This window comes from Mustela putorius, unplaced genomic scaffold (assembly GCF_011764305.1).
Source record: "Mustela putorius furo isolate JIRA1106 unplaced genomic scaffold, ASM1176430v1.1 tig00537227_pilon_pilon_pilon, whole genome shotgun sequence".
NCBI lineage: Eukaryota > Metazoa > Chordata > Mammalia > Carnivora > Mustelidae > Mustela > Mustela putorius.
This window is the reverse complement of record NW_025422368.1, coordinates 32,433,699-32,444,809: the sequence shown is the minus strand read 5'-3', so window position 1 is coordinate 32,444,809 and position 11,111 is coordinate 32,433,699. Positions and strand designations below refer to the sequence as shown.

The following is an 11,111-nucleotide window of genomic DNA, read 5'->3' as shown; positions in this document are numbered from 1 at the left end:
TAAAAATCCAAGTTGGTAGTGAAAGAGCTAGTTTCAGAAATAAAGAACTGTTACTTAAATTGAATAAATTTAGCTTCTATAAAAGATTCAATATAATTCTTTTTTTTTTTTAAAGATTTATTTATTTATTTATTTGACAGAGATCACAAGTAGGCAGAGAGGCAGGAAGAGAGGCAGGCAGAGAGAGAGGAGGAAGCAGGCTCCCTGCCGAGCAGAGAGCCCGATGTGGGACTCCATCTCAGGACCCTGAGATCATGACCTGAGCTGAAGGCAGCGGCTTAACCCACTGAGCCACCCAGGCACCCCAGATTCAATATAATTATTACTACCTTATTTCACTGTGAGGTAGGAGTGAGATACTCTGTAAGTGTCCTTCCAGTTCTGAAGTATGTCAGTTCTGACATTCATACTTTTGCCTAGTTCTACACCTTCCCTCTTTTGACTTAGAAAAACTGGTTATAATCCATAGTCCAAGTTAGTATTTACCTAAGGAATCTGTGCATGCTTTAAGAAATCATAGGCAAATGGAATTGGACTAGATAAAACTTAACCACTGTAAGAAAAATAGCCCAGCTAGAAATATGCAATCGTTCATCTAACAAATACACACCTGTGACTACTGTGGGGCAATGACTCCACCAGATTGTGAGTAGAGATGAGTCGACTAGTAGTCTGTGTTGAGTGACTCAAGACAATTTTAACCTTCTGGTTGCAGAAAAGTTAGGCTGAAAAAAATGTTAGTATCACAGATTCAGAAGTTAGAGCTCCAGAAGTTAGAGCTCCAAGGTCATTTCATAGAGATTAGGAAAGTGAAGCTTAGAAAGGTAATGGATGTGCCCAGTGTCCCACTTAATTACTATCAGTACTATGCTGAGAAACCTGACATCTCGCGCCTGGGTGTTCGCCCCCGCCCCTGGCTACCGCTGCCAAGCAACAGAACTGCTGCTCCAGTCTAGGTTGGAAGTCAGGTGTGCTCTGGGCCTTTGCTCACTGGCTGCCCTTACTCTGCTGCCCTTCAGGTATGGGGCTGCAGAGCTCTGCACTTGGACAGTAATTGGGAGGGATCCTCTCCCCTCTTGTTATTTAATCTCACACTATAAAGCTTCTAAACGTATTTATTCAGTGCATTTGGCACCTCAAACATTTTAAAACGGGTTTTGAGGGGCACCTGGGGGTGTCTGAGTTAAAGCCTCTGCCTTCGGCTCAGCTCAAGATCCCAGGGTCCTGGAATCTTGCCCCGCATTGGGCTCTCTGCTCAGTAGTGAACATGCTTCACAACCCCCCCACCTCTGCCTGCCTCTGCCTACTTGTGATCTCTGTCAAGTAAATAAAATCTTGAAAAAAACAAAAACAAAACGGGTTTTGGTAGCATTATTTCGGGAGCCAGTGCTCGAGCCCCGCAGCTGGGGGCAGAGGACAGGAGAGGGGCGGCAGGACCACCCCGCAGGGCCGCGGACCGAGGTCGCACCGGAGGTCGAACGTGGGAACCGAGGTCGGACGTGGAGACCGAGGTCCACAGCCCTGCCCCCAGAGGGAGCGGGGCGGGGCGAGCGCAGCGACGCCGAGAGGCGGGCGGGAAGCAGGAAGGGCTGGGCGGAGAGGAGCCGGCGACTGCTGCAGCGGCCCGCACCATGTCCGCGCGCAACCGGGGCACGGAGCTGGGTAAGGGCCCCGCGGGTCGTCCCCGCCCGTCTCCCTCGCCTCCCGCCGCCGCCGCCGTCCGCCGCTCGCGGGGCTCGCCGCCGCCCGGTGCCCTGGGGTCCGCTGCCGGGGGGTGCTCGCCCTGGCGGGAAGCGGCGGCGCCGGGTCGGTCCGCCCCCACCCCGAGCAAAGGCCGGTCCGCCGAGACTTAGGAACTCTGGCGCACATTGGCACCCAGGCCTGGTGTGGTGCGCGGAAGACCTAGGAAAGGATTCGACTTCTTGGTTTCCAGCTTAAGTCGTTCACCTTCTAGCTCCCTGGTTGCAAAGAACAAACTCCAAAAACAAACCCCCAAAACCCTCGAACCCCAAAACAAACAAAAAACCCCAACCCAAATAAAACAAGATAAAAACCTTCTTCACCCGCTCAGTGGAACCCCTGTGCGATTTAATGCTGGATTTCCGTAATTTTACCGCAGCCGTACCCCTAAAATGTCCGTGCTGGTGGAAAAGTTGTCAGATCGCTGTGCGGTATAACTCACTGTAAACTGTGTATGATTTTAGAAGTACAGAGATTTGTGAAGACGCCTGAATTATTTCATTATTTTTCATTTTACTGATATTATCAAGTATGACTGGCAAGAAAAATTTAGTTCTGATTTCCCAAAATGTAAAAACTTTGTAATTCAAACAGACCCACAATCAGAGCCAAAGGTTAAGGCTCTCAGTTTAAGTATTACAGCTAGGATATCTGTATCCTGGATCATTTTAGCTGTGTGACTTTGGGCAAATTACTTGATCACTCTGTGCTTAAAGTTCTTTTTTTTTTTTTTTTTAAGATTTTATTTATTTATTTGACAGAGATCACAAGTAGGCAGAGAGGCAGGCAGAGAGAGAGGAGGAAGCAGGCTCCCTGCTGAGCAGAGAGCCTGATGTGGGACTCGATCTCAGGACTCTGAGGTCATGACCTGAGCCGAAGGCAGCGGCTTAACCCACTGAGCCACCCAGGCGCCCCTGTGCTTAAAGTTCTTAATCTGTAAAATGGTTGTACTTCTAAGGGCGATTTGGAGATCAAATGAGAGGATTTAAAGTGTTTGGTACTTTGTGGGTAACTAGGAAGAGTTAATAATAGTATGGTATAGAATTCTGGTTTTAGGCCTGATTTTCAGAAAATTAGTTATGATTCTATATAATACATACAAGGCACTTTTTTTCCCTTTGAAAGTGACTATCCTGATGAAATCCTCTACACTTCAAGAGGTAGTCCAGTACTTTCGTTAAATTGTGACCATGTGTCTTTATAAATACACTTGATTTCTTCACCAAATTGATTCTCCTTTAGTCATTGCCCTTTAGCAGATTATGTTTTAAATTCTAGTTGTATCCCTGAAATGTGAACTTTGGTAATAAATGAGTATTCCCTAGATTAGGAGGTCCAGAAAGATAGTGAATGGGGTACAGGAATTGAGTGTAGGTCTTACCTTGGTATTTTCAGGGAGATGGCTCTCTAACTTTGTACAGATTGAGGACACTCCACTTTTTCCAAAATTTAGACATTTGTTTATTGTTTTTCAAGAAATACAATTGAAGCCATTTTTACTTTCTTTTTAAATTTTTTATTATTTATTTATTTTTTAAAAGGATTTATTTATTTGACAGACAGAGATCAGTTAAGCAGAGAGGCAGGCAGAGAGAGAGGAGGAAGCAGGCTCCCCACTGAGCAGAGAGCCCGATGCAGGGCTCGATTCCAGGACCCTGAGATCATGACCTGAGCCGAAGGCAGAGGCTTAACCCACTGAGCCACTCAGGCGCCTCCATTTTTACTTTCTTTTTTTTAATTGGCATAATCGACACATGACATTTTGCTTTCTTTATTAGAATTAGCATCATATCCCTACATTTGTTAAAGTAGCAGTAAAGATAAAAAACAATTGCTATATAGAATAATAGTAAATTTGATTTTTATGTAACTATTTAAAGGATCATAGTTTTGTTTTATTCTTTTTGTTTAAATAAAATCATAAATTTCAAAGATTTTTTTCCTTCTCTGGTATTAATCATTAATCCAGACAGAGGTTTAGCCTAAAATGTAAAATAAGTTATTTGAATTATTTATGTACTGGTGAAAAAAATCATTCAGTATTAATTTATGCAGTATATTAACTGATGCCTTTTATAATTTTCTAATTAAAAGTCTTTTTGAATAAACACGGTCACTGCTTTTTTAAAGAAATTAACTTGTATTCCCTTGTTACAAAAGGAATTCATGTTTATTGTAAAAATGTTAGAAAATACAGTTAGCACAAAAAGACTAATATTATTACTAATCCAATCAGTTATTTATATTTTAGTGTATATAGTTCTAGTTAATAGTTAATAGTAAATAGACTTTTAAAAAATAAATAGGCTCATTTGAGACTGAACCTCATCCTCATGTTAAGACCCTTTAGGGAAAACGTTCTTTTATCATGGCATGTTGATATGTGAAAGAAAACAAATCCTCTAACTTTAATGTTAATTTTTATGTCCGTGTTTAGTGATCCGTGCTGTCTGCTTAAGGTGTTTTATACTTAAAACATTCTTTTCTGATTTTCTCCAACTCAAGCATAAGCTAAAAAGCCTTTTTCTTTGGGCAGTGTTTGCCTTAAGTGGATAAGTGACAGCTGTATCCTCATAAAAGCTTAATCAGTTTGGAGTCAGAAGGGGGAAAAACCCCCTAAATCTGGGCCTGGTATTGAGTAGCCTATGGCTCTGGCCAAGCTACTTGATTTGTTTCCAAGTAGGTCAGTGGTTGTCAAAGCTTGCTTCCTGGACTAGCAGCATTGACAGTGTATGAGAGCATATTAGAAATGTAAATTCTCAGGCCCTGTTGAGATCTTAATGAATCGGAAGTTCTGGGGTGGGGTTGGGCCTTCTGAGTATTGATCAGTCCTCTGAGGGGTTCTGAAGCACACCCAAGTTTGAGAACCACTTGCTTAATGATCTCATGGTGCTATGGAACGCTTCCTGCCCTATGTATTCTATTAAAATGGACCTATGTTCTTTATTTTCCTAGGCACCTCCAGAGTTTTGCCTAAAGTGTAGCTACAGCATAGGCAGTGATCTTTCTTTTTGCTCACTGACATGTCTCAGGCACCTAGAATAGTGTCCACCACACCAGAGGCCCTCAAAATGTCTGTTGAATGAACAAATGAATTTAGAACTACTCCTTGCTTAGGAGAACTGCGGCATCCACCTAGACCTTCTGGGTAGGCAGGTGCTGGTGGATGGACACCTTCCTCTTTTCTGAATATTATTGAAATTTAAATTTGTTACTTTTGTGTCAAGAGGCTTATGAAGGATGTTGACTATGTGGCTTCCTTTCAAATGTGATTTTCTTTGGAGGCATCTGGAGAATGGGGCTATTGTATTAGGTGACTTCTAAGGATCTCCCTACTCGGTATCTGTATATCTGTAAGCTCTTGTTACAGAAAGAAGAATTTCAAAGTTCTCTGAAAAACAATTACAAAAAAAGTAATTTCAAGCTGAATTTTAGTTTGGAGGCATAGAGACAATTCTCTGGCTTTCCTGTATAGCATTAACAAGAGATGGGTTTAGACATATGTCCTCCATTGGAATGACCAGGGACCATGATGCCTGAGGAATATGAAGATTCTTTTACTCTGTGGAGGTACCCTCTGTAGTGCAGGTCAGAACAAACAGAAAGGGTAGCTTATTTGTTTAAAACACAAATAAAGGAGATTAGCCTTGGCTAGTTACCAAACCAAGAACCACGATGGATTTTGTATTTTATGAAGCATATTTATTCATTCAAAAAGTAGATATAGAGTACCCGTTGTGGCCTGGGTAGTATTACCTTGGATACAAAATGGACAAGGATAGTTCCTGCTTTCACAGACCTGGCTCTGATTCAGGGGCTGGGCATCATGCCAGAGCTACAATTAAAATGATTGCAAATGTGATAAGCAGTTATTTTTCATTTATTTTTGTCTAAGAAATCAGATAGATATGCCTAAACTGTACCTTAAATGGGTGTGATAACCGAGTGTTCTGTCTTCTTACATTTTAACTTTTACTTTCCCTTGAGAAACTTAGATAAGAACCAAGAATATAGGGAGCTCATTTTTGCCCCTCCTGCTAAAGTATAACTTTGATGTAGAATGTAGATTTTGGTAATAGTGATTTTTTTCCACTGCAAAGTTATCTTTGAACAATTTTTAAAAAAATATTTGGAATGAAATTTTAAATCTTAAAGTTAGGCCAAGCACTGGATGCTTGAGAATAATTCTTTAACATCGGCCATATGCCAGACATTGTGCCTAGATGCTAGGTACAAAGATAGTAGTTAATATAGAGTTCCAGCTATGTGCCCGGGCCTTGTGTTAATACATTTTTTTGTTATCTCAATTACTCATCACAACAGCCCTGTGAAGATTCTATTATGATGCCCTTTTTACAGATGGGCAAACTGAGGCACAGAGGGTTTTAAGTAACTTGCCAAAAACCAGTTAGGCAGAGCTTAGGCAGTGCTGATGCCCCAGAGCCAGAATTCAAACCCAGGTGGTTTGGTGCTGATGCTGCCTGCTTCACCACCGCATGTGGTCTCTGGGTGCTAGCTGGGGGCACTCAATCTGTAATATAAGAGAAGGCAAGTCAACAGCTGGTGACTCTCTTAGGTTTTGCCTGTGTCTTTTCTTAAAATAAGTCACATCTTTTTTTTTTTTTCCCTTAACCTTTTTCTTTCTTTCTTCTTTTTGTCCTTTTTTTAAAAAGTAAACTCTGTGCCCATTGTGGGGCTTGAACTCATGATGCCAAGATGAAGACTCAAGTGCTGTACAACTGAGCCCACCAGTTGCCCACCCACCCCACCCCAGTAATCCACATCTTAACCACTGCGATTTGTTTCAGAGAAGATGAAGTTTATCTTCAGAGAGAATGGAAATATCCAGTCTTTGGCATGTTAGGAGAGTAGGTTTACATGTTACTGAGTAAGAAATTTTCTGGGATGACATGTTAAAACCAGCCTTTCTCTGGGAACTTTTTTTTCTTTTTTTTTTTTTAAGATTTATTTATTCATTTGAGAGAGAGAGCAAGAGAGAGAGAGCTGGGGAAGGGGCAGAGGGAAAGAATCTCAGATTCCCCGCTGACCATGGAGCCCAAGGTGGGGCTTGATCCCACGACCCATGATACAAAGACATGAGTTGAAACCAAGAGTTGGATGCTCAACCAACTGTTGCACCCAGGTGCTCCTGGGAATTCTTTATGTAGATATGCTGATGAGCTTCAGGGCATCATGGGGTGAGGACCTGGGAGTAATTACCAAGTGATCAGAGTAAAGGGGTTTTAGTTTTTTTTTTTTTTTTTTAATTTTATTCCTTTATTTGACAGAGAGAGAGACCACAAGGAAGCAGAGAGGCAAGCAGAGAGAGAGGGAGAAGCAGGCTCCCTGCTGAGCAGAGAGCCCGATGCAGGGGCTCAATCCCAGGACCCTGAGACCATGACCCGAGCCAAAGGCAGAGGCTTAACCCACTGAGCCCCCCAGGCGCCCCAGGGGTTTTAGGTTTTTTAGTTTCTTTTCCTTGTCTCTGTATTTTTATAAAACTCCAGCTCTCTTTAGGTGTACCTTGGCTTGCTGGGTTTAAGAACCAGTACTGTCTCTTGATGTCATCTTGAGATTAAAAAAAAATAAGAAGGAAAGAAAATAAATACTGAGAATTTGGGGCATTTGGATAGCTCAGTCGGTTAAGCATCTGCCCTCAGCTCCAGTCATGATCCCAAGGTCCTGGGACCCAGTCCCACTTCTGGCTTCTGCTCAGCGAGGAGTCCACTTCTCCCTCTCCCTCTGCTGCTCCCCTTGCTTATGCTTGCTTGCTCTTTCTCTCTCTCTCTCTGTCAAATTAATACAATCTTAAAAAAAAAATACCGAAAATTTGTAATTATTTTATTTTGTTGATTTGAGATGAATTTTGTTCATTTTGTTTTTTGGATTTCTGAGACCTCTGTAGTTTCCTGAGAACTGAAGTCTCTTCAGTTGTAAACAAGGCAAACAGTTTAAGGCATCTATAGATTTTAGGGGAGAAATGGCATAAATCACCCTTGAAGAATTCCATTTAGCTAGTTAGTGAGACGGAAGGGTGTTAAAATCTGTCTTTGAGTTACAGAAGCTAATCCCTGCTTAAAAACAGTAGGGTAGTATATTCTTTATTAGATGGCATGTGAAAATTTAGCTGTAGCTCAGGTTAAGTAAGAACGGACTTTAAAAATTTATAGCTTTCTGCAGAGAGTGGCCCAAGTGGAATTAACCTGTGATTTTTTTAACATTAAAATTGATTTGTGCAATATTTTAAGTTGGTGTGAATTTTATATCTGAATTCAGTTACTTTTTCTCCTTAATACTTAATATATGTATATATTTTTTAGGTTTAATAGGGTAATTTTCCAAACATTTTCTCTTTTAATTCCGGTAATCCTTTGTGGAAAAGTATTAATTATCTCATTGATGAGAAAACTAAAGCACTGAGAGCTTAAGTAAGTTGTTTAATGTTTCATAGTAAGAGTTGAGGTCATGATTCAAATCCAGAACTTCTGGTTGAAAGTTCTTTGTACCATAGCTACGTGTGTGTGTGTGGGGGGGGCACCTGTACGCACACATGTGCATGTATGCGTATGCACGTGTTCACAGTATTCTAGGTGCTAGGAAAGAAAGATAACATGAAAGTAATTATTTTTATGTAATTATGATATTGGTAATGATGAATGTACTATCCCATTAAATATGGAATATAAACCAGAATAACAGAAAAAATATTTTTTTTTGCTATACTTTCTTCTTTTAACTTTAAAACAGCCGCAAACTTTTAGGAAAGTTGTAAGGATAGTAGAAAGATCTTTTTCCTCTGAACCATTTGAGAAAAATGGCCGACTCACATGATGTGTCACTACTTCTGAATGTTTGAGTATTTCATCAAGGATCTGTTTCTAAATGGCTACAACGGCATCGCAGCCATTAAAATGAGAACATTAACATTGCTGCATTATTACCATCCAGTCCGTGAATTTCATTCAAGTGTAGCCAGTTGTTCAAATAATGTACTTTATTAAAAAAAAAAAATCCAGCTCAGAATCACATGTTGCCTTTGTCTTTTGTCTTTAGTCGTCTTCAGTAAGGAATCATTCGTCTTCGATTGACTTGAAGGGTCTTCATACTTTTGCAATCTATAGGCCAATTACTTTGTAGGATGTTCCTCAGTTTCTGTCTGCATTGTTTTTTCGTGGTTAGATGTAGGTTATGCATTTTTGGTAGGAATATCACAGAACAGATCTGTGTTCTTCTTGTTGCATTCTCTTAGGTAAGCACACGATTTTGATTTGTCTCATTGTGGGTGATGCTCATTTTGATCACTCGGTTAAGGTGGTATCTGCTAGCCTTCCCACAGTCAAGTTCGTTTTTAACCTTTGTGATTAATATGTATTTTGTGGGGGTGTAATTTTTCTTGTTGTTCTTTTTTATCCGATGGAGGGCTTCAACTTATAACCCTGAGATCAAGACCTTAGCTGAGATCAAGAGTTAACTTGCTGAGCCACTGAGGCTCCCCTGTGGGGTGATGCTTTGCAACTATTTAAATATCCTATCTCTGCAAACTTCTAATTTGTTTATGTTTGCTTGTTTATATTAGTATGTATTTGAGGTTTTGGATCTTCCCAATGGGTCATAATTGTTACTGTTATTATTTAATATTCAGATTGTTTCCGATTTTGGTAATGGGAGCCCCGTCAGCCTGGCGTCTCTCTTCTTTTTGACATGACCATTACTTTTTTTTTTTTTTTTAAGATTTTATTTATTTATTTGACAGAGAGAGAGAGATCACAAGTAGGCAGAGAGGCAGGCAAAGAGAGAGGGGGAAGCAGGCTCCCTGCTGAGCAGAGAGCCCGATGTGGGACTTGATCCCAGGACCCTGGGATCATGACCTGAGCCAAAGGCAGAGGTTTAACCCACTGAGCCACCCAGTCACCCCATGACTGTTACTTTTAAGTACTTTCTCATTTTCCAGCTTCACATCCAGGCTTATTTTATGCTTTCCCTGCCGTAGCACCAGAGCCAGCCATTTCTCCAAGGAGTGTTTCTTCTGATGGATAATGGTATTTAGAAGCCAAGATCTGGGCAGTTGGTCTGCTCATGGTAAATGGAGTGTCTCTGTTCCCAAGCCTCCCACTTGGCAGAGCTAGAGAATGTATGTACTACACACACACACACACACCACACACTGACTCTATATTTATCTAATTATCATCTATCTATATCTCTCTCTGTAATAAAAACCTTGCTTATCCTCCCCTCACCCCGCCCTCTCCAAACAATGGTCAGAAAGGGAAGGGGGGACAAGAATATATCTTTAAAATTTATTTATTTATTTATTTAAAATTTTTCTTATATATTATAAATTTCTAGTTTAAAAAAAAAAAACAAAATACGTGGAGTTCCTGCTGTTCATGGCACTTGTTTCTGGATGCCTCTAGTAATAGCTGGAATTTCAAAGTAAGCATTACCTCTTCTCTGCTCTCCCTGGAGCTCCCAGTCAACTAAGGGAGACAGTCCTGTAAATCATTACGGAGAAGTAGTCAGTTTGCAGAGATACAGAGGAATTCACAGACCGTGTAGGGGAGGGGATATTTTTGACAGGGAGTAGTTTCTGCAGAGGGATTAAGTAAAACCAGTATGGTGTATTTTGTTAACTGTAGGAGCCCAATTTTTAGATTTCTAGTGTAATCTTCTCATTCTCTTATAAGGGCTAGGAGTAATATTTTAGTGAAGAAAGAAAACAATCCTTCCTCTTCTGTGTATGAAATACATACACAGTCAATATAACAATTATGTACATTTTTAGATTTTAAACTGGGCATCCTTTTATGAATGCTTTTTTATCTTATAAGTCTTCTACTGTTTGTGAGTGTTGATGAGGCTGTCTTTTATTATTCTGATACTGTTCTGATAAATGGGAAAAAAACTATACAGTAATATTCGGGGTTGGTCGTATAATTAAATAATTGGAAGTCCTCCATGGTGCCTCTTAAGTTAAAAAAAATTTTTTTAAGCATCTAAGCCCTGTGGATTTTAATTGTTAGGAAGGAAGATGAACTTCAGGCGCTCACTTAAAATGGGATGCCTCTGCCAGGAAAGAAAGACTAGTAAATAGGACAGCAGATAGAGCCCTTGAGGATGTGATTTAAACATGTCACTCGAAATTGTTTAAGTGGAGAGCTCTGCCCTTTTAAAACACTGTCTGTCACTTGAGGATTGGGTCACCTTGAAATGTGTTCGTCTTTGAGTTAAAGGCATAAAAAGGCACTTTGAAATTTTTCAGTTAACTTTGGTGTGTGTTGTGTGTGTGTCTAACGGCTGTACCTCTCGTCAGCTTGCCTCAGCTGTAAGTCAGTCCCCTGGAAACCAAAGTGGTTGCAAGAGAAGGATAA

General features: G+C 40.6%; 1 protein-coding gene across 2 annotated transcripts in view; it reads left to right on the top strand.

Annotated features, from left to right (window-relative positions):
- The first annotated feature begins 1,345 nt into the window (after positions 1-1,345).
- The window catches only part of DERA (deoxyribose-phosphate aldolase), a 115,158-nt gene continuing 105,392 nt past the window's right edge, over positions 1,346-11,111 (top strand). Inside the window, exon 1 of one of the 2 annotated variants that reach the window (XM_045072894.1) lies at positions 1,346-1,662. In XM_045072894.1, coding sequence (XP_044928829.1) covers positions 1,632-1,662 — 31 coding nt within the window. In that variant the 5' untranslated portion in view covers positions 1,346-1,631. The remainder of the gene's footprint in view (positions 1,663-11,111) is intronic. The other variant, XM_045072893.1, reaches the window with a different exon arrangement.